The 22,558-nt window shown below is 42.3% G+C and overlaps 2 protein-coding genes and 2 long non-coding RNA genes across 11 annotated transcripts; 2 read left to right on the top strand and 2 right to left on the bottom strand.

Annotated features, from left to right (window-relative positions):
• The first annotated feature begins 231 nt into the window (after window positions 1-231).
• Window positions 232-10,344, top strand: Snx27 (sorting nexin 27). Of its 2 annotated transcripts, none has more exons than XM_070663389.1 (7): window positions 232-642; window positions 4,914-5,051; window positions 5,306-5,530; window positions 5,708-6,018; window positions 6,102-6,340; window positions 6,426-6,707; window positions 6,808-10,344. In XM_070663389.1, exons 1-7 carry the CDS (start codon window positions 254-256, stop codon window positions 6,874-6,876), a joined length of 1,653 nt encoding a protein of 550 aa, XP_070519490.1. In that variant the 5' UTR covers window positions 232-253; the 3' UTR covers window positions 6,877-10,344. The 2 variants fall into 2 exon arrangements, with proteins under 2 accessions (XP_070519490.1, XP_070519499.1); XM_070663398.1 differs by lacking the exon at window positions 232-642 and adding an exon at window positions 4,265-4,836.
• On the bottom strand, window positions 4,909-6,475 carry LOC139106794 (uncharacterized). Its single transcript, XR_011546423.1, has 4 exons — window positions 6,368-6,475; window positions 6,088-6,281; window positions 5,291-5,990; window positions 4,909-5,036 (listed from the first exon to the last, which is right to left on the bottom strand). It is a non-coding gene; the product is annotated as an uncharacterized lncRNA (long non-coding RNA).
• LOC139106791 (uncharacterized) lies at window positions 7,711-13,477 on the bottom strand. 2 transcript variants are annotated; one of them, XR_011546422.1, is made up of 4 exons: window positions 12,885-13,477; window positions 10,975-11,219; window positions 8,736-8,863; window positions 7,711-7,832 (listed from the first exon to the last, which is right to left on the bottom strand). It is a non-coding gene; the product is annotated as an uncharacterized lncRNA (long non-coding RNA). The 2 variants fall into 2 exon arrangements; XR_011546420.1 differs by having other exon boundaries at window positions 13,092-13,477.
• A 611-nt stretch (window positions 13,478-14,088) lies between these two features.
• On the top strand, window positions 14,089-22,550 carry LOC139106433 (myogenesis-regulating glycosidase). 6 transcript variants are annotated; one of them, XM_070663245.1, is made up of 8 exons: window positions 14,089-14,220; window positions 14,382-14,460; window positions 15,926-16,083; window positions 17,506-17,639; window positions 18,825-19,043; window positions 19,181-19,291; window positions 19,746-20,741; window positions 20,868-22,550. In XM_070663245.1, the coding sequence occupies exons 2-8, from the start codon at window positions 14,424-14,426 to the stop codon at window positions 21,772-21,774; spliced, it is 2,562 nt and encodes an 853-aa protein (XP_070519346.1). In that variant the 5' UTR covers window positions 14,089-14,220; window positions 14,382-14,423; the 3' UTR covers window positions 21,775-22,550. The 6 variants fall into 6 exon arrangements, with proteins under 6 accessions (XP_070519346.1, XP_070519330.1, XP_070519338.1 ...); XM_070663229.1 differs by having other exon boundaries at window positions 14,382-14,464; window positions 15,867-16,083; XM_070663237.1 differs by having other exon boundaries at window positions 14,376-14,460.
• The last annotated feature ends 8 nt before the right edge of the window (window positions 22,551-22,558 follow it).

The raw sequence follows: 22,558 nt of genomic DNA, 5'->3' as shown, positions 1-22,558 counted from the left end.
TAACCTATAAAGCTGCACATTTTTGCCCAGTTAGAAATTTATACTATAGCGAAAAATAATTAATTAACAAAACGACAATTTCGGAAGAATGTTTAATTATATAACAGTGTCATTTCGACGCTACAAATATCGATAATCAGCTCGCGAGTTTACGATATCCGTGGCGTCGACGCAACATCGATACCTAGCCTCCACCTCGACCGTCATCCCTAGGTAGTCTAGGTCCAAGTGACAACGAGCGCGGTGGTAGTGTATGGTAGCAGCCGCCGTGAATGGGCGGCCAGAGTACAACATGGCGGATTGCGAGTCAGAGGTTCACCGCTTGCCAGCCGTGAACCAGGACAGCAGTGCGAGGAACGTAGCCGCCGCCGTGACAATGGTGAACAACAACGCGCGCGTGCTACAGCATCCGGCGGCGGCGGGCCCGGACAAGGATCCGGTCGGTCAGGGGCCGCGCTGCGTCACGATCTACAAAACGGAGACGGGCTTCGGGTTCAATGTACGCGGCCAGGTCAGCGAGGGTGGACAATTGCGGAGCATCAACGGCGAGCTGTACGCACCGCTGCAGCACGTCAGCGCTGTGCTGCCGCGGGGCGCCGCCGAGAAGGCCGGCGTTCGCAAAGGCGACCGCATTCTGGAAGTGTGAGTAAAAGATTTCCTACCGCCCCACGTTCTTAACCGCCGCGCTCTCGGTGCCGTCTCAGGTACGCCTCGACCCCGACGATCACCTAGACACGTCTTCAACGTGACCCCCGATCGTGAGAACGTTCTGTGCCAAATCGCGAATGGCACTCGACCTGGACCGCGGCGAACTAGAGCTCGAAAAGTCGGACGCAAGATACGTTTCGAAGTCGTAGGCGCGACGCTAGATACATTTATAAACGTATACTGAAGAATATTGCGAATATTGGAGATTTTAGATGACGGATTCACAAAGTGAATGACGCGGAAAATAATAATGTACAGATCAATGCAGCTCGATACTCCAAAATCAAGCCAAAGCATGTCTATTATAGACTGTAAAAAATCACAGTCCAATTGCTACTTTTGACACTTGTGATATTTGTATTCGCTTTGATCTGTACATTACATTTGTGCTAGTCACGTTCAGTTGTAATGAGAAAGTTCGCATATAAAGAACACGGTACATTTTTCTCTTGACAGAACAATACTATTCGAAACACAAGTTTTGGTATTTTTTACGATAAAAAAAAAAAAAAGTTGTTATCAGAGAAGACGAAAATCAATAAAATTTTAGTGTCTCGATACAATTGATAAAAAAAAAATAATTATAAGTTGTTAGATTTTTTATGAAACTTGTGTTACGAAGAATATATCTAAACCTTTGTTTTTCTACTTAACAATTAAAATCTTGCGTTTCGCTTACGCGATAAATTCTGAAAGTCAGGTTCATTTATTTGACTTCGTACACGATCGCTAGTTGTATGCATATTCATTGAGAATCGCTCACCTACATAGCCTCGCTTGGCATCTAGTCTTGCTTATCGCACGTGATTTCTCAAAGATTACAGTTTTAGGAACCGCACACGGAAATGAATTCAGATAATCTTGCGATGTATTCGGGAATCCCATAGCGAATCGTTACTAACAATCTCTCATAAGTTGAGAAACCGTGTAAATTACCTTCGCTATCTTTTTTTCGAGAAGCAAGACTAAGGTAACAACTAACACAAAATTTGTTCGAGTTTCTATCGCATTACAGACATCGGTCGAAGTTTTTCCGCTATCGCATGGCTTATTGGAAAACACAGGGGCGTCGTAGAGATACAGATTACATAGTTTTGTTCAACTTTTGTACGGAACAATCGGTCGGTGAGGACTGACCACACTAAGTGACTTCGGAGAGAACGTGCCTGTGAGCTTTGCAAATTCTGATGCGAGGGCGATAGAAACAAACATGTAGACGGCGCGTGACGAGTACTCGTTTTATCGGCTTGACGTTTCGTTTGCGGAGTTTAACGAACGCAGCGGTTGCAAAATTCGTCGTGCCTACGAGCATCGGACCGGTTCCCGTAGTACACCGATCGTTTCAATATCTCTGCTGTTCGTTAACCGGTTAGCCGGTAAGCCAATCTTTCCCGTGGGAGAACGCGCTTCGAGTTTTGCCCCGCCGGGGTTCATTTATCTCGGTATAATCCGACAAATAATAAATAGAGTTGCGCAGAGTTGGTTTCTCTTGGCTAACTTTAACGCCGGGCGAATTGAGACTTAATTATGATAAACGCGGAACGAACGAGCATCTTTATCACTGCGAGCTAATTGCCGACTAACAGAGTATCTAAGCCTGCTAGCTTCGTCCACTATTTCCAGAGGGGTCGTTAGCGCCGTCGGATTTGCATGGCCGATCGTTAGCTGCCCCGGTAATCGTTTAATTAAAACCCAATTTGCTTAAAACATTACTGCTCCGGCCGGGCTTATTTGCATCGAGTTTTATTTAATATCGTACATACGGGTTTCCCGCAATAGCTCATTCACACCGAATTCGATCACCACGAGCGACGACAAATGCCGACGGCACGCCGTATCGATTTCAAACTACATCATTATCTCGGTTATTCTATACGTGATACAAATCGCGATGTCAAATTAATTAACAGTGCGCGCAACATTTTTGGCTCGGTAACCACGAGATCAGCCTAAATCGGGAGAGTAAAGTAGCAACGTGGCTCTACTGACGTGCGGCGATCGAGCGTTACTCGCCTACGTAGTCGCGGTGATAAACAGCTCGTTTCTCGTTTGATTATCACGACGCTTTCACGCGTCAGATATGGGCGGCCGAACGGGAGCCTGTTTACAATTCCTCGCAGGTCCAAGGTTCCCATAAACTCCACGCGGTTCAAGGACGATCCAGTACCCCGTCAGTTTTCAGCAACGTCGTTTCGCACGGCGTGTCGTCCCACGAAGTCCAACGTAGGCCTTTTCTTTGGCGACGAATTAACGAGCGTCTCGCCGAGATGCTCTCTCTTCTTTGTGTCCTCCCTCCAGGACTCTCTTCGCATTACTCATTGCGTGTCGTAAAATGTCTGATCGAAACTCTTGCTTTCACTCGTCCGATCTTGCGGTTTCTACCAGCTGCGTTCGATCGGCTTGACGTCGCTCAGTAGAAGCCCTAAAAAAGAACAAGAAAAATTTAGAAGAACATATTTCGAAACTTGAATTGAAAAATGTTCCTTTTACTGTTGCATATTTCAGCGACTATATTTTTCAACGTCGCTTGCGTAAAAGCTTTAGCGATAATCGCGCAAGTTATGTTCTATACGTCTTCTTTTCTTACGTTACATCTCGCGGTAATGTCCCTAAAAGGCTTACTCTTTGTGTACGGTTTCTGCGAAAATTATTTTGCACTTCGCGTTGTTTTTCCGCAACGAAACGCGCCTCTCGAACGAGAAAACGACGCCGCCCGGCGAAATGAGAGGCGGCTGTCCTAATCGAAAGTTATAAATTAAACAATAGGGCACGTCGCGGCGTCGGTCGAGATCGTCGGACTCGCAAATTCGACGATGACTCTCGTTTTAACAAGCGACGATAAGCGAATGTTACATAAAAGGGAGCCGCGACAGGCCGCGTGCATCCCGATAAAGCGAACAGTCATTCGGAATTACGTCAATCATTGAGCCCCATTACAGGGCTCCATTAACTCGGGCGTGAATCATTACGCGTCTTGCTTTGTTATCTCAAGCCGGTCCGCAATTATCGAACAAGTTTCAGCAACAGCATCCGCGGTCTATTTGCGGGATCGCGAAAAAAAGCTACGAGTATCGCCAGACGGCGGCCTCTCGCGTGCTTACAAGTATCGCGAACCTGCTCTCGCAGGAACCCACGTACTCGCCCACCGAAACGCATTATATGTCGGGAGATTAGCATACGAGCAGTATTGACCGATCTAATTTCGTCAACTGATAAATAATACTAAACTTTCCTTGGGCCCCTGTCGAACGCTTGATTTCGGCTTCATCGAGCAGAAGTACGTGTGCCGATTTAATAAACGTAATTTCGACTTCAGCACTTTAATCCAATGACATTCGCGCCGCGATTAAAATTGAAGGAAGTTTTTTTTTTCCCGGATGATATTTAACACGGCAGCAATTAAAATGGTATTGCGTAAATAAATTGCGTCGAAATCTGTTGCGCGTTTTCAAAATGTTATTAGATCGGACAATCAAGCGAGATAACGCCGGGCTGATCGACGGGAGCCGGAGGTCCAGAAGATAGATAGTGTCTTGACAACGTATCCCACCCGGTACACGCTGATAACGGATGTAATAAAGTGGCCGACGCGGCCGCCCGCGCGAACAGAAACGTGGAAATCGCTCTGTGTAGAAATTCGCGGTGATACAGCAACATTCGTCGACCTCCGGAGGAGAGCCGTGCCTCCGCGCGTGGACCAATCACTTGCCGGTCCTTTCACCGGTTGGAATTCGAAACTTGTGGCAGAAAAGGCCGATTACCGGTATCCTATTCCCTTTCGACTCGCGCGTCGAGAGCCACCGACAACGTGTACCGTCGAGAACGAGGCTGATCGGATCGCGACCTCGTTGAAGGCCCCGCCGGCTTGCCGTGCTTTTCCTAGCGGTCGTCGAGGACCGGATGTGCGCCCGCGACAAAAATCGCCCCGCAGATCGTCTCGTTCGTCCGTGAGTCTACCGATTGTGCGAGTTACAGCTCACGATTAACTCGCGCTATCACTATTGTGCCGATAAGAACGTGGCGCTTGGCGTGAAACATGTTGACGTGTTACATGACCGCGTTGCAATGCGAGTGGATCGAGAATCGTAGGCGGTGGAATTCCGCCAGTGCGTCGCAATCGCAGTTTAGGTCGGTACAAGTCCGATAGCGAGATATATAAAATCTCAAGTACCCCAGGTACTCACAGATTTTTTTTTTTTTTGCAGGAACAACGTCAACGTCGAAGGCGCCACTCACAAACAGGTGGTGGATCTGATTAAGTCCGGCGGCGACGTTCTCACTCTCACAGTTATTTCCGTGACGCCGCAGGAAGCGGAAAGGCTGGAACCCTGCGAAGACGTGAGGTAAAAACTATTGTTTCTTGCTTGAACATTGCGCTGTCGCGATGAGAAGTTTTTCAACTTGCGGCAGCTTGATGTATTTTTTAACAATGTTTCCGGTATCATTACGATTATCTCGCTGATAAGACATTTGAAACGACGGTAACCTTGATGATTCTAATGACTAGTAATCTCACAATCTATCTAGATTGATTAATTAAAGCTCACGCGCCTGTGCGCACATGTGCGAATATTATACGTACCATATTTTTGTTTAGCTATGCATCGGTGGACTACAGCGAGAAACGATCTCTACCCATCAGCGTGCCGGATTATCACGTTCGTGAGAGAAAGCACGAGCGTTTCGTAGTTTTCAATGTTCATATGGCTGGCAGACACTTGTGCTCACGCCGATACCGGGAGTTCGCAGCGCTGCACATGGCGTTGAAAAAGGAATTCATAGGCTTCAATTTTCCGAAGCTTCCGGGAAAATGGCCGTTCCAGTAATTTTCTTTCATTTAATTTCTCACGAGCTTATAAATCAACTGTAAAATAAATTTATTTAGTATCCCATAATTAAATTTTGTACATTTAAAGATAATGCAATTTACATACTTTATATTTTTCTCTTTGTAAAAAATAAAATACTTTGTATAAGAATATATTTTTTTACGTTACAGGTTGAGCGAGCAGCAGCTTGATGCAAGAAGACGTGGTTTAGAGCAGTATTTGGAGAAGGTTTGTGCGGTGCGCGTGATAGCGGAAAGTGATGCCATGCAGGAGTTCTTGACGGATCGATTGGAAGAGGACGGTGATCAGGGTCCAGCGGTCGATCTTAAGGTTTTGTTGCCCGATCGTGAGGTCGTCACCGTCACCGTTCCCAAAGCGGCGTCAGTAAAAGACGTCTACGATGCGGTTTGTACTCGAGTCGGCCTGGACGCAGAAACTGCGAAGTACTTTTATCTGTTCGAGATCGTAGAGTACAATTTCGGTACGTGCCGCCACAGTTGTTTGCTATTTTTTTATAAATTTCAAATAAATTTACTTATCTGTAACTTACCATGATTATTGCAGAGAGAAAATTGCAGCCTCACGAGCATCCGCACACTTTGTACATTCAGAATTATTCGACCGCCAGTGCGACGTGTTTAGCAATCAGAAGGTGGCTTTTCAATGTAAATAGACCTCTGAGTGAACAGGCGCTGACTTGGATATTTTGGCAGACGATCGACGAAGTAAACCGTGGTCACATCACTGCTGGTGAACGATTATATCAATTAAAAGCTTTACAAGATGCGTCGAGAAAGCACGAGGTTCGTACTAGATAAATGGGAACTTACGTATATTTTCGATTTTCGATACCATTGCATTTACACGGGATTTTTTGTTCTTGTTTAGTATCTGAAATTGGCGAGAGAGCTCAGCGGGTACGGTGACATCGTATTTCCGCATTGCGCATGTGATTCGCGGAAGGAAGGCCACGTAGTTCCGGCAGTGGGGATGGCAGCCTTCAAATTGCACGCCGCGAAGGAGGACGGTACCTTGGAGTCACAGGTGGTCGAATTTCAATGGAGCACTATCACTCGGTGGGAAGTCGACGAGGACGGGATGGCGTTCTGCTTCCAGTATACACGCCAGGACAACCGTCCACCTCGTTGGCTCAAGGTCTTCACTCCTTACGTAAGTAGTACTCAAAATTGATTTTTTCTGCGAACCTGACTCGTAGCCGTCGTAAGATTCGTGTAGGGCCCAATCCGTCACCCTCATATTATGTTTGCAGTACACGTTCCTCTCGGATTGCTTCGATCGAATAGCCGAGGAAGCGAAATGGGACGATCCAGGAGAATGACGTAACGCACGACGCTAAGAGGTATCCGGTGTATAACGCTGACGGTTCTTTCATGGGATATCTTTGTACCTCGTCTCTTCGTAGTTGAAATTTTTTCTCACTAGGATTAGGGCAGTCTTTAGAAGCGGTGCAGAATTAGCGTAGCGTCTCTATAGCATATCAAACTTTTTGTTTCTTGACTTCTCCAAAAACGTTATCAATGCTGTGCACTGAGAGAACGTTTCCCTCAGAGGAGTCAGTCGCGTACGAGATAATACAAGCAGATCCTAAAACAAGAGACAAATGCTTCTATTAGAAAAAAAAATTTTTTTGCGACGCTCGCACGTAATCTGATCGTAACCCAAATGTGATGCATAAATTTTAAACCTAAATTTGTATTGTACACCACGCTCGTCCATGACCTGATGAGGGAATCTAGAAGTAACTCGAGTCAACGTGCAAGAAGATAAATTTAGTTTCTACGTAAAACTGTGACGTTTATTATGTCGATAAATACGTGCGGTTTTTCCATACGAAAGACGAACAAAATCGTGCACGCGATGACATAAAAGAAAACTAGTGTACAGATACAATTATTGTGCAAGGATATAGCCGTGTCCGCCTAGAAACCACTTATTCTTCATTCAGGCCTAAGAATTATTATGGATGCAGCACGCAACTCGTTTTCCGGCGAGAGAATCGATCGTCTTACGTAAAACGTTCCTTCTTACTCGCCTAATACATCCAAAACTCCCTCGTTGGATCTGCGTATCGATCAAAACGACACCCTTGTGCACTTTCTCACGTGCAATATTTTGTAAATCAATAATGGCTTGTCAATTCGTTGCACAGGATACTTTAAAACGAGAGGCGCCGCTTTCGCACGTTTGTAAAGGATCTCAGCAATCTCGACAGCACTATGGTAGGTTTCACTTCATGCTTTTTGCGATAACAGACGGTGAGAAGTCCGGCAGTTTCTGAAAGAAAAAAAAAAGTAGATACATATCACGTTCATCGACAGCTGCATTATAAGTAAGTCTTAGTCTCGTAGTTTTTTTCTTTTTTTTTTTTTTTTTAAACTATCCTGTGTAACAAACGGATTCCTAACGCACGCGTGGCTACAATTGTATTACCACGTGTCCCGCAATCGGTATGTAATATATCGATCAGTCCTCTACACATTTTACTAATTCATTAGCATGTATAGAGTATTAGCAGTAAAATAGAAGGTAGGACAAACTGTACATATTAACATAATTACAAATATATACTTTTTGAGAAGAAACTCAGTTGTACATGTGTGCAAGTGTGTATACGTGCATTTTGATAAGATCACAGGATTAATAACAGTATCGTGTAGAGCTAAGAACGAAGTGGTGATCTGACCATTACGTGAAATTGCGGGCACGTAGAGTGAAGACCGGTGGATTGGGACGAGAGTCAAGAGATCTTTTCAAACCGACGTTTTCTAGATTGAGAAAATTCATCTCTGGTTACTCCCCTTTAATGAATTTACAGAGATACGATAACAAATGCAGCGTTAATGCTCATCTCTTCAGATTACGCGAACGGGGTTTAGTAAAATAAAAAAATAAAAGAAAAAGAAGAGGCGTGGAAACTCAGAACAATAATGTAATAAGATACGCGTAGTGACATTTTTTTTTCGCATTATCTTGTACGAAGGAAGATTAATACTCATTAATAATGTTAAAAGGAGTATTGATAATAGCGGAGCAAGTAAGAAACATGTAACAATAATGTTAACAGTACTCTGAGCGTCGCGGAATTTTGCGAAGATGTGCGTGATACACGTTCGACGTAAATGTCCACGGTGAAAAGTGAATACTTGGTGCGAGTTCTCTCCTGCGCATAACACTTACGATCCGGGGTTCGTTTTTTCTTCACTTTTTCGTCTCTTTCATTATTTTGCGTTTTTGCGTGTGAATCTCTGCCTCTTCGCGGTGCAACTTAGAGCCAGCCCCTCGTTCTGAACATGTCGCTTACTTAACTGCAAACAATTTCAGTAGATAATTAATAGAGAGATAGATCTATTATTATCGTTAACGTTTTTAAACTTTATTCATAGAGCATCGAGCGCATGTGACGAATGAGAAATGCATGTGGCAATATAAAATCTGAATGCTGAGAGAAAGAAAGAAAAAAAAAAAAATATATATATATATGCTCATGAGAGAGCATAGTTATGATACTGTTAATGATAATAGAAATATAAAGTATAATATAGTGTAATTATGGTTGAACGCGCGAATATCAGAGTGCATATATAAAAGACGATCGATATACGATGTGATATATTCGCGCGTGCACATAGACATTCGCTCGGGTGAATAAGACAGTTACAATAATGGTTTCTATTGTTTTGTCGATAGAATGAAAGCGAGAAAGTGAGAGTGAGAGAAAGGTTTCGCGAGATAATTATGCAAAATGATCTGTGAATTGTATTTAGCGATACGTGCGTCCGAAATTATTATTACTGGTGATAAGTACACCGAGTGAACCTTCGGGTGATCGCGTAACGTTTACGCTTAGAATCTACAACCGAGAGAGAATTCGCGATGCGGCTCGGTCGAGTGCACTTCCGCGCAATTTGATCCATTTGTTCGAGCGACGTTACTGAAACACGAAGAGAAACCCGAAGGTCTCGTCGGTGATTTTATCACCGGCGACAGAACGATTCTTTTGAGATAATAACGCGCCAGGACCCTTCGTGGTTTCGCTAATCAAGGCGAGGCAGTCGATTGATTTTTGGAAGAGAAACATCTGTGACATCGAGGCAGCCACGTGCTTGGAGAATGGCAATAATATTTATAAAGCGTGTTAATTGGTAGAGTTAATTGGTAGCGAGTATTTTTCGAGAATATCGTGCGAGGTAATCGCAGAGATACGTCCAAGATTAAATTTGAGACTTCTGATGCGAAAGATCTGAGAATAATCGGACTGATGGTGTTTTGTACAGTTTTGTAAAATTATTCTTATCTTGCAGTATTTTTATTACAATTCGGCCGCTACCGCGCGGCAGTTTTGGCGTCGCGAGTTAAACGGAAGCTACGTCGAAGATTGTCTTTCGTTTCAAGAAGCTGTTCGATAAAAAAAAAAGTTCTCTTTGCGTTGATTTTGTGATTGTCGTTTTGCAAAGTCTCTCACTAGAAAATCGATTATTTCGATTGTTCGTTGTCCCGTTAATTAGCACGCTAACGAGTCTGTCAAACGCAGAATGACGAATTAGGTAGTATAATTTAATTATTGTTATTACAAGACCATATCATTACGGTTAAACTCTTTAGGCGTTAATTAAAATATTCTGTATAATCATAGTACGTAATAACAAATGCTCCAATTTACCGTGTAACATCAGTTCGCGAGACGTTTGCTGTAAAAACTAGTATTTCGTATTAGCGAAAGGTATTATTCAATTTCTTTATGAGCCATCTCATTGCGAAGCATATAATAAAAACAGAAGAAATAAAACTCCTGTTTGTGTCTTTTCACAAGACATCCTATCTATTACTATTGCAATTATCGCAGATAAAATGAGGCGATAAGTGCAATTATTATACAACACAGAATAATCTGTGGCATATCAGATAATGTAAAGTGCACTCACATGCACGTGCGAACAATATCGAGATGGTACAATGTGATAGCTCTCCCGTTGCCACAGTTCGTCCTGCGAAACAGGCCGACCGTCGAAGCGAAGTTTCAGAAATTCTTATCACGAAACAGATCATTTCTCAATGGAGACCGCCGTGTCATCTTTTTCCGATTTAATTCGCATTTACAGACGTAAAATCAAACAGTTTTAATTCGCGAGCAAATTAGCAATAGGCTCACACGCAACGCATCGGCTTCGCGACTACCAGGTGGGAATACGAAATATTCCAGCGGAATGCGGTCGTGCTGCCTGGCGGCGAAGGATAACGCACGAAGTTCCTCATTATAATCGCACTGGGGTTACTATCTCGGATTAAAGTTCTCGGTCGTAAAATGTGTAAGCACAAACAAAACGCGGAGCGGAGTCATGTGCTCGCGACTACGCAAGAGATCGCCGTGTTCGAGTACTAGTGTACAAAGTAGATGTACACACTCTACATAATGTACCTTTGTAACTGGTGTATGCACGCTGTCGCGTGTGCACGCGACCTCGTATACGCGATACCGATACATGCGAGGTGGTCTGAGAAGATATCGCTAAGTGGCCGCCGATGTGCGGGACGTCAGATCAGTTCAAGATCACCTGCCCCAGAAGGTGGAACTCCACCTTGCAGATAAATCGTTTATCGGTGATCGCAGATTCAATTCCCATCCGCCGCCTTGACGTTCAGTCGCTGAGAGAACCGTGGTTACTGGAAAAAAATGGACCGTGTTAGAAAAAAGAAAAAGAAAACAGGCGGTGAAAAGGTAAGATAAAAATTTATATTTAATTTTCTTTTGCAATAATTAGTGGCATTTTGATGCATTAAAAAAAACCGTCATGATAAATCATGCATGACGTAAACGTCATTATAATTATTTTTGCAACTTCTTCGCGATAAATAAGAAAAGAGTTAAATTAAATTCGTATTTATAAAATTAAAAATACAATTGTAATGGTTGCAAAAGCTATTATCTTAACAGGATGTTTAAAAACGTTGCAAAAAATTAAAACCTTTTCTTATTAAAAGCATTTATCAGTGACGTCTGTCAAGATAATTGTTGAAGAAAATTGATGGTCACAATATTAAATTGTATTGATATGCTTTAGCTAATATAATGCTACCAATCTAATTATTGCAGATTAAGGAGTTTAAATATATCATAAACCATTTAATTAAATAAACCTTAATTATATATACGTATCTAATTATAATTGAAAATCTTAGTTTCGACAGAATTATTATTTCACCTCTATAATTAATTTCGCTTCGTTATAATTGACTTCGTTTGTCTATTTAACTCTTATCCCGTTACGAGAAAAGACAATTTATAGCAGCAAGAATTATACAGTTAATTATTTTCTTATCGTTTCACTTAAATAAAATTTTCGTCTTTGCGTTTGCTGTAAAAATCTAAACTTAAATTATCATTTTCTTGCCACGAACCAGGATATAAAATAAAAGTGATCTAATAAATGATTCATTAATATGCTTAAAGATTATTTTATCGTTTACTGTGGTGTACAATCTTGCAGTATTATCTGATCACATGCTGACCTAAATTCTTAAGAAATCTCGCGATTCTTCAGACACAATTCCAGTATTACACTGATTGTGAGATCATCGACGCAGTATTATCGTAATTCTGGCATGCTAAAGTAAAGAGGAAAAACGCGCGTATGATTAAAAACTGATAATCAAGAAAAATAAATTAATGAACTGTACAATTCTTTTCAACCCGCGTTAAAATAATGTTAATTTTAACTGTTATCTCAAACGTATTGTTAAAGAAAAACAATAGTTTAACACACAAGACTGGAAGAATTGCGGCAATTGAAATTCAGACGGATTTGCATTAAAGTAGATCGACTGCAAAGTTCTTTCTTGTTCTGTAACGCTTCGATGGATAATATTTCATGCCTTAACCAGTTCTTTTTATTAGTCGTGACATAACAATCACATAAACAATCAGTCATTATTCGCGCGACATTATATAATACAGGCAGCAGATACAAATCGAACTGTCAAATTATTCCGCGTGAATTATCTGTCCAGCGTTCGGCAAATCAATAAATGCCGATGATAAAAGGCGTTAAACTTGTTTGAGAAGTTAAACTTATGCCCCGACAAGAATTTCACGTTCAATAGCAAGAGGCCGATGTGCTATTACGGTATTATCGCGTCAGGATGAGCACGCGTCATTATTCAAAGAGCCACAAACGTTAGAAATGGCATTGCACGCTATTTATCAGCTCGATCGAGCGAACCGATTGGAAACCATTGATTCACCACCAACGGAGAACTCACCCGGGAATATTTATGTAAATTTGTAAATTCGTCAATCCAAGAAATCTTTTTATCTGATAACGTTCTTACCCAATGTTAATAATTCGAATAGTCCATAAGAGTCCGACTTTCTCTCCCTTCTCTCACGTGGTGATCTTTCCCACGAGTGCGCTTTTATAATTGAGAATCAGCTTCGTCCCGATCGGAATCGGACGCAGATAGAAAGAGAAGGAGAGAGAGAGAAGGAGAGCGCGTCCACCGCGGATAAGTTTAACGAGACTTAACGAGTCCACTCACACAGACGGCTCCAGCGATCTCGCCGTTCTCGCGCACCGCCCCTCCCACGTTGTTCAGATCATCATCTCGTCTCTGTTCTACGACGCAGAAAGTGCTGCTATCCATCGTCGATCCTTGGGACGTGAAGGTGGCCAGTGTTGATCCGATCGGACTAGCCGAACGACGGGGCGTCTCCCTGTCCGTCTTACCTTCTAATCAGGACGAGGGTGCCAGCCAAGAGTGGTCGACCTTAGGCAGATCCCTCAAAATACCTTCACCCTGGTACAAGCCTGGTACCGGCTCCTCCGATCATGTCAACTCCGCCAAACCTCAGGAATCAACGTTGATCGATCCCGTCTGGTTGGATCCTTGGTCTCCGTCGCGAAGGTATCCTCAGCTTCCCATCGATACGCTAAAAATAATATCGCAATTAAAAAGTGTACTTAAATATAAATTCTTATCATTCGTTTCATATCAATGAGATTTTACAGCGTGAGGCTAAACTAATTCGAATAAGCTCTCTATTTAGTTTCCCCGTTTTTTTAAGTCCATATACTTTTCAAGTATATACCGTCGTCGCGTATATTAATTTCTCAACGTCATTCGTTGCGTTTCGAAGGTCGCCCGGCATTAAGACTCGCGATTCCCCGTCGCCGAATCCATCCAAACAAAGATTACAAGATAACAGGCAGAGAACCGGCGAGACAGCGCACGGCGATGAGGCGGGCGAGGTTGGCAATGGATTAATCAAGGCTCCGCAGGAAATTAACCGCGACGGTTTCGATGATGTGGACAGCGCGGCGGCGGTGCGGGTGCGTTTCGAGATCGACGGGGCGAAGCCGAAGCGAAATGAAGTGCAATGTGAGAGCGAACGGGATGTCGACGGTGCGCCGCGTGTGTTGACAAAAAATCAGGACGCGAACGATAATTCGAGGCCCGGGCACCAGCGCGAACGGCGACCGAACGCGAGGCAGAATCGCGCGAGCGGAGTGAACGCGGAAAAGCGGCAGGAGAGTGCTCCACGGGGAAGAGACCGCGGCGCGGAAACCGGCACGAGCAAGAGAGATGCGAACGACGAACCGGACTGCTCGCAGATAATTGGCGAGAAGCCAACGATAGTCGACATCGTTCAGAGTTTGGTGGAATCCAGGTAATTGTCACATTAACGTAAGTGCCCGGACGGCGCACACGTTTTAAAATACGTCTGCGAACGTTAAGAAGTTCTCGTGAGAACGAGATAGATAAAGTAAAGCCTTACCGTACGGCGGAGTTTTGCAAAATTTTCTTTCTCTTTTATATTTCGAGGTACAGCCCGCAAACCGCGACGGAGAAGAGGCTGAAAAGGATGCCATCATGTCGTCGTCAAGAAACTACGAAGGAAATAGATCTAGTGGGTAAGACTTACATACTAGAGCGCAGAACAGATCGGCGGGTGAGATGATTCAGAGAAAATTATGTCGGAATTAAAGCGAGATCTTCCGGTAGTTTAGGCTTATTAGGGTTGTTCAGGATCAGCCAGCGTGCCAGCCGCGATACAGGATCGGGCCACTCTCCGTTCGCAGCACTAATGGGAAAGAAATTCGTTTAAATTCGACTAAAAAATATCGGGACGAAAGTAGTTTTCGAAGTATACGTGATGCTTGATTACCAATTTTCTTCGATTAAAACCGGATTGATAGTCTTCCGCTGGAAGTTCTCCGTCGTCTTACCTTCCGGATGTCATGTACGTCCACCAGATGAGGAAAATCGAGTTCGTCGAGGCGGTCGCTGTAGAATTCGGCGACCTGCTCGGGATTTAGCTGCATCCAGCGAGTCCGGCGGACCTCAAATGGCCGACTCCTTCCTTTCTTCCTTCCTTCCTTCCTTCCTCGACTATTCGACACTTGATTTGACCCCTGTAAGCCACCACTTCCGGTTCTGTTACAGCCAAGGTGTACTCGATATCTAGTTCTTCCTCAATAACTTCCTGAGACTCGCGTCTCTCGGTGCATACGGATTTCATGGAGTTTACACTGCAAGCGAGTGCACACTGTAATTATTCAATAATAGATATTCATTAGCTTCTTTCACTGCGATTTATTCACGGAGAAAGATTGATATCGAGGAGTTTATCTAACCTAACTTAATCCACAGTTTTGTTTCGACTCCGCGTCAGCTGAAGAAGTTTCTTCAAAGTCGTGTGGCGTGTCGCTGCTGCTGAATTGCACGAAATCGATCGACGTTCGATTGATTCAATCGCCATTAGGAACCGCCTGATAAACAGAATCCTTTCTTCCGGAACGATGCCTTGCGGAACGTTTCGAGAAGAGAGTTATAATTTCCGGAACGAATTCTCCAGCAGTCTCGTCTTCTTTCTCCTGCGAATCGTCACGCATATTTATTCACGTATCAAGCACGTTCGAAATGGTATAATTTTGATTTTTTAACATTACGCAAGTGGTTTGAGGTTAGGTCCTTTTGTACTTGTTTTTTTTTTGTCTTAACAAAAGTACTAAATTTCTTTTTCCTTTTTTTTCACTCTAGCAACCTGCTCGATCTCCGATCGGTGCCGCCGCTTCAATTATCATGTTTTCTTACGAAAGTTTGCTTTGCGATAAGTCAGCATATAGGAATATGCCCACTTGCGTAGGTGCATTCGTTTTTAGCGGTAACACCGCGCGAATATTTATACAGCGATAATGACTCGGAATTATGCAAATTTGTTTATATTATTGTCAATTGCCTAACGTTGTTTCCGCAAAATTTAATCGCCGCAAGTATGTATGATTTTTATCCAATTAATTGTTTCCCCCCCAGCTGGGTTTTAGGCTTCTCGAACGGACCGAATGATAATGCCAATGTTGTTGTTGCCGCAGCCAACCAGGAGAATAATCGAAAAGCTGTCAACGAGACGAGCACGGTGAAAGCGGTGCCGGAAGTGGCGAGACTCCGCACCGGGAATATAAGGAAAACCAGCATATCCATGCCCAGCAAACTGAACGAGATGGACGATCTTCGAATAGATCGACAAAACGTAAGTTGAATTTTTACTAACAAATCTAAATTTAATGATAAAGCAATATAATTACTGTTAAATTAATGTGTATACGACAATTTTTATGTACGTGCAAAAGGCCTAAAAAATCGATCATTAAAATCTAGCGGACGCCTCGAAGTTTATGAACTTGTGCAATTATTATAAGAGCACGGCGAAGAATGTACCAATGGTAGAAATATTATTTATAATTGTCGAATAGAGAGCAATACGCTCGCCCGAAACTGAAGATAATTCCGTAAGTCAAACAACAACATTCTGAGAATTTCGCACTTACTGAATCAATGTTAGTCTCTCTAATAACGAGAGTAACGTCATATATGTCGATTTTTGCATTTGTAAAAGGTAGCTCCGTCAACAAGACTTTGCAAGAATAAATTTCTCTAAAGAAATAATTTAATTCAATCTGAATTCTTAGATTATTCTCGGTTAAAGATTTTTTTAACGGCTAGTGATCGTTTTTTTTATAAATTTTATGTTGACTTTATATCGTAAATATTTTACATCGCGGTAGACATTGTGCAAAAATCTCTGGAAGACGTGCGAAAGTGTCAGAGGAATAATGATGAGTGGTATGAACCGGTATGACTGGCAGAAGATAGATGTCAAGGATCACAAACACAGTTTGAGGAGAATGTCTTGGCTGGCACTGAGAGGTACAAGCTATATATCATTCGAGAGAAGCGATTAAAATAAGAAATAAGGTTTTCGTTGATGTGAGACTGAGGATTGGTAAACGCACGTGACGGCGTCGCATCGACTGTTAGAACGTAATCGGTAAATCTCATTCGGATTGGGTAAAGTATGAATACTTGTATTCAAGGAACATCGCGTATGGCATAATTAGCATAACGCTAATATTTTTAGAGCGAAGACTGAGAAATGAGCCCGAGTGACATTTTACTACTACAGAAAGAACAACGATTGTGCTCGAAATATTCCATTTCATAACAGCTAATAAGCAGCTGAATTTTCCACTGATATATGACGTGCAATAAACGTCGCTGATAAGAAGTGCATTCTTGAATACGGTCGATGTACTTGATTTTTTATCGATCAATGTCATGTCGCAATTTAATGGTTTAAAAACAGAAAATTTTAATACATCTGGAATATTAATTATCATTAATATAATGTAGATAATAAATTATTGCTATTCGATACTTTAGGGTATTTCTTTACGAATTAAATATCAATAAAAAAATAATATGAACATGAATTCGAACGTGTAGGGGTTCGATATTGCTCTTGATCAATGATCGATAAGCCGCAGATAAGCCGTACTATTTGATTGACAAAAATTTACAGCCTTAACGATTAATCGACGATTTGATTTGTTTCATTGCACAGGTGGGTTAAGCGCATTTATTTAAAACCTAATTCCAAATTGTGATGTTTCAGGGTACTGCTCCGAAGTTTAGAGAAGAGAGCGAGACAAGCAGCAGCGTGACTTTCAGTAACAGCGGCTCGACACCGAATGGAAGTCCTCTGGGATCCGAAACTGAAGAGGAAGCGAATGACGAGGAACTGGCCAAGTGAGTGATCGCTTAAAATTAAGAAGCGGAGGCGGGGAGGAAAAGAAAAACGCCAATGATTCTGCGTATCCCAGCTGAGTCATAAATTTGCACAGAAATTCAAGATAATACCGTATGACACCCAGCAATTTGTTGGAGCTCCAATTTACTTAATAGCAATTAAAGCTTTTATCGTCCCGAATGGCTAATTGAATTGATCGTCGCAAATGCGATCTGTATGAAATGCAATTCAAGCGATTCAATGGCTTGTACACGTCGAATCACGACTCGACGAATGATAATAGCGTGGTACAACATATTACATGCTGCCACGTTTGCCATTCCAATACCGATCTGGTTCGCACCTGTGATAACCCGTTTCAGCCGCTTAATAAATCTATAAATGCCCGATGCCGGCGAGCTTGAGACCGGAGGAGCAGCCTTACGTAGCTTACTTGCAGGAGACGGATACCTCGCCTGCAATTTTCTCTCGACGATATGCGCTTTAAATGCGTAATTTGCATTGTAACACCCCACTAGACGCATACACGAGGTACTGTTTATCGTTCTCACTTGCGGCCGCGTTCCGACCGGGCAGATGAAGCAACCGTACCTATCTGACCGTATTCACGGTCATCGTAAGCATAGTCGGGCCCGACCTTCCATCGTATCGCTTCAGGGTTATCGCGCTATAAAAGTTTGGCTACTGTATAATCGCCAGTTTCAACGACAGTCGCATACAGCCGTTGCTCGGTCAATTACGGCTTCATCTCTTTTTTTAGTCATATTTAATTGAATAAAATTTTCCATTTTTCTGATTTTATTTTTATATTAAATGTATAAGTGCACATTGAGTTTTTAAAATATTTATGCTTGTGATTGTGGTTTTACCTCGAAAGATGACGTAGTTTTAAATTAAAAAGAAATAGTAGATAATAAAATCAATTAGGACATTTGGTTTATTGGATATATTAATTTATCAATTGAAGTATCACTATTCGACGGCGGGATGATTCCCAGATATGATATCGGTAGTGCCGTGTCGCTGCAAAGGTACAATGACTCGGACGCTGGTCCCGATACGTATTCTTGCCTCCTCAATGTTTATCATGTTACGTAACAAAATTATAAACAGTTTTATCTTGCATTACGATATAAATTAGATCCCTGATTTCGTACATCGGTGGTAATCTCAAAATTTTCCAGAGTGCCGCTGCAAGCTCCGCCGCGAAGGAAAGGCAGAATCGTTTCACCTACAGTCAACGAAAAAATGGGAAATGACACGACGGAACTTTCGGGTGTGCAAAGCGTGAACTCCACGATAACCAGCGTGAACAGCATTAGCAGTCTCTTGAAGGAAAAATTACAGTTATCGTTACCGCAAGCGTTACGTAGCAGTGCAAGACGTCAGAATGCCGATTATAGGTAAGATTGTCTGAAATCAGACTCTCTACAATTAAATAATAATCATATTAAAATTTTACAATAATATTACGTTGACCGCTTATGTATAATTATTATTTAAAAGTATCTAATATTTTTTAATCAATTTTTATCTACAGGCTTAAAGCATTTGTTGGTATTCTGTTTCTCTGCATCGTCTTTCTCGTGGGATTCGCGCACATTTATTACACTCAGCACGTCTTACAACGAGCTTATTTTGAAAAATTTAGGTAAGTATTTATTACGATCGATGAAGCATCACAGATTAAAATCAATTTGCGTATGTATTGGCGTATTATTCAAAGAGTATTTTGATAGTCGGGCGGTATTACTTGTCGTGAAATAACTTTCGGTCATTTGCCTCTGCCAGGAAGCGCCTAATGGAATACATTAAGGCTCGTTTATCGTGCTGATCTCGTGCCAGTCTCAAAATGCGTATTCAATTGGTAACCCAACGTGCACGCTTAGCTTTTCAGGGGCTGCATTATCTTAGAATCGTGGGAGGGAGATCTTAGTGCCGATTATCCAATATTTTTCGCCACAATTTTTCTTTCGTCCCAGTACGCGTAATCAAGTTTGATAAATATTTCCGTTATATTAATTTCTACGAGGACTACGAAAGATATTTCTCTCTAATAGCTATTTATTAACATTCATCAATTTTATTCTTTCTTTTTTTTTTAGATTCAATAAAAATGAAAGAGTGATGAGAGTCTACAGCAGCACCGGCGCGGAGATCGTCGCCGCTAAACTTGGCGAGGGTATTCCGCCAAACACGGGGGTGTACCCTTGCCTTCCACATCATCAGCGGCAAGACTCGGTCTGCCTCGAGTGGTTGCAACAGACACGACTTTATCTCGCGCATACGAAGCGCGAAGGCATGCACTGTTACCACGTCACTTGGCAGAGCCTCAGTCCTTACTACAATCCTAAAGATTGCTTCGACTGGTCCTCGAAACGAGGCCACTGGTATGGCGCCGGCCAAATACAAAATATGGTATATCCCCTGGAACGCGGCCGCCTAGATCTGAGCCCCTTCATTACGGGCGACGTAAGAAAGCATCCTTTCGGCAACGTGCTGAAGAGGTACTTTCTCAATTCTAAGGGCGCGACAATTTTAGTGGATCCCGAGACGCCGCTTTACGTTTCTATCAACGCTAATCGCACCAACGACTTCTGCCTTCAAGCAAAACATGATGCTTTCGCTTACATTAATCATTTGACTCCGCTACCTCAGCTCAACTACACTATTTGCGCAACCGACAACATAAAAAGTCTACATTCTTCGATGGCAGAAAAGTCTCTGTGGGATGGTTTGAAGCCTGACGAGCTGCACGCCGTTCACTCTTTGCTGTCCGAACCGGTCTGGCAAATCTCGCCTATTAACGAGGCAGCCATTTACAATTATACCGAAGATGTCATCGCGCTAGGATTTCTTCGCCAAGGGCACGTTCTGCTGAGCGAAGAGTGGCAGCCCAGTCCGGGTGATTTCGTTCTAGACGAAGAACGATTTCCTTCTATGGAGGAAACCATCAACATTATTCATCGCAGAGGTTTTAGAATAGTTTTCAGCATCCAGCCTTTTATTTCTACGGAATCAATCAACTTTAAAGACGCTGTCGCTAACAGATTATTGATTTCCGAGAGGGGAAGCGATCCCAGAATCCCGGCGTTGACAAGGTTTTTAATTAAGATATTTATTAACAAAATTAAAATACAAAAAATTTTTTTTTTAATTATTTTAATTTTTTTTTAATTATTTTAATATTTTCTTACTATTAAAAAAAAAATTTTATTTAATTTCAGGTACAAACAAAGTAACAGCGCGGGCGTGCTCGACATCACGAACAACAAAACCTTACCCTGGCTGCAAACAAAACTCGAGAGTCTGATTATGAAATACCACGTAGACTCGTTCTATCTGGATTTAGGCACTGCACAGGACATGCCACACTACTACAAGTGCGAACAGCCGTTGACCAATCCCGATCATTACAAGACTATTTTTACTCGCTCGATACTAGGCACCATACCTGTAATCGGTGTTTCCAGTGCTATTTCCCGACCACGGGCGCCTGTTTTTGTGTCTTTACCTCCCTTCCCGTCATCTTGGAAGGCTATCAAGACCGTAATTCCCACTGTTCTCAGTTACGGCATGATCGGCTACCCGTTTATCATGCCGGGAGCTGTGGGCGGTGACGTCGCGCTTCCGATGTCGGACAACAATCCAGATAACGACTACGAAGTGGACCTGCCAGACAAGGAGCTCTACATTCGTTGGCTGCAGCTGTCAACCTTTCTGCCAGTCATTCGTTTCACCCATTTGCCGAGCAAGTACTCGGACGAGTCGGTCTTGGAGATTGCTAAACGGCTGACCACGTTACGGCAGAAGACAGTCACGCCGATGTTAAAAAAGTACGCGAATGAGACTCTAGACACCGGTCTGCCCATCATCAGACCACTCTGGATGTTGGACCCGGCCGATCCGGCGTGCCACGTGGTGGTCGACGAGTTTTCCGTGGGTGAAGAGCTCATCGTAGCACCGGTGCTCTATTCTGGCAGTCGGCAAAGGGAAGTTTACCTGCCGGCTGGAGTCTGGAAAGACGGCATCGACGGGAGTTTGAGAAAGGGTTCGAGATGGATTCACAATTACCGAGTGGCCGAGGATAAAGTCGCATATTTCGTCAAGATGCCGGACAACACGAGATTTTGAGAAATACATCGTGAGTTCGTTGTTTTGTGTTACACAGTCTCAGTATCGTCAAAGAGTTTCGAAATCGATGGTCGTTGCTTTGTGCGAAGACGCGGTTTGCTCGTATACCAAACTAATAATCACAACGTGCCGTATGATCAGTTTATTAACGAGTCTTCATCAACTCGCTTTAAACCGTCATGGATACGCAAGATGAACTTGTCCTCTTTTCGGTAAATTCTGAAAACGCGGAATAATCGTGCACTAAACGATACATATCTTTGCGTTTGATGAGAATCTTGCAAACGCGATGTTTAATGTATTAAATAAATATATGTAAAAATAGCAAATAATTAAATATCCAACGTGATATTTGATAGAGTGCAGCAGATAATTATGTAGAAATAAATACTTAAAACATGGCATGTAAAGACATGGAAGGTTTACACATGCAATAATCGTGCAATTCAATATTCAGCGAATATATCGAGATTTAATTATTTACAATAAAAGTATCTACAAATATGAGATTACTGTAACCATCAATGTCAGTACCATATTACAAACGAAATATATCGTAGGCCAAATATCGATACGCATATCAAAATGAAATATGATGAGATCTACATATCGATAAGAACCAAGTGTAGGTTTAATTTAAATTATCAATTATATTTATTTTATCTAATAGCATGGTCTTATATCTCCACCAAGTCTTTAATAATGAGAATGATTTATGTTATTTTTTTACATATTTTTTAGCAATATGACCAAAAAATAAAAAGAAATGATTATAATTAACGAA

The sequence above is a fragment of the Cardiocondyla obscurior genome, linkage group LG01 (genome assembly GCF_019399895.1).
Source record: "Cardiocondyla obscurior isolate alpha-2009 linkage group LG01, Cobs3.1, whole genome shotgun sequence".
In the NCBI taxonomy this organism is placed as follows: domain Eukaryota; kingdom Metazoa; phylum Arthropoda; class Insecta; order Hymenoptera; family Formicidae; genus Cardiocondyla; species Cardiocondyla obscurior.
This window is presented reverse-complemented; position numbering and strand designations above follow the sequence as displayed.

What these genes read in the sequence shown, in the direction of transcription:
- Snx27 (XM_070663389.1), top strand. Translation starts at nt 254, where the DNA reads ATGGTAGCAGCCGCCGTGAATGGGCGGCCAGAGTACAACATGGCGGAT. An exon ending in CCGGGAAAATGGCCGTTCCA is followed by an intron (nt 5,531 to 5,707) that starts GTAATTTTCTTT and finishes TTTACGTTACAG; the next exon opens with GTTGAGCGAGCAGCAGCTTG. An exon ending in GATCGTAGAGTACAATTTCG is followed by an intron (nt 6,019 to 6,101) that starts GTACGTGCCGCC and finishes TGATTATTGCAG; the next exon opens with AGAGAAAATTGCAGCCTCAC.
- LOC139106433 (XM_070663212.1), top strand. Translation starts at nt 15,353, where the DNA reads ATGCCTTGCGGAACGTTTCGAGAAGAGAGTTATAATTTCCGGAACGAA. An exon ending in CGTCAGAATGCCGATTATAG is followed by an intron (nt 19,044 to 19,180) that starts GTAAGATTGTCT and finishes TTTTATCTACAG; the next exon opens with GCTTAAAGCATTTGTTGGTA. An exon ending in GCTTATTTTGAAAAATTTAG is followed by an intron (nt 19,292 to 19,745) that starts GTAAGTATTTAT and finishes TTTTTTTTTTAG; the next exon opens with ATTCAATAAAAATGAAAGAG.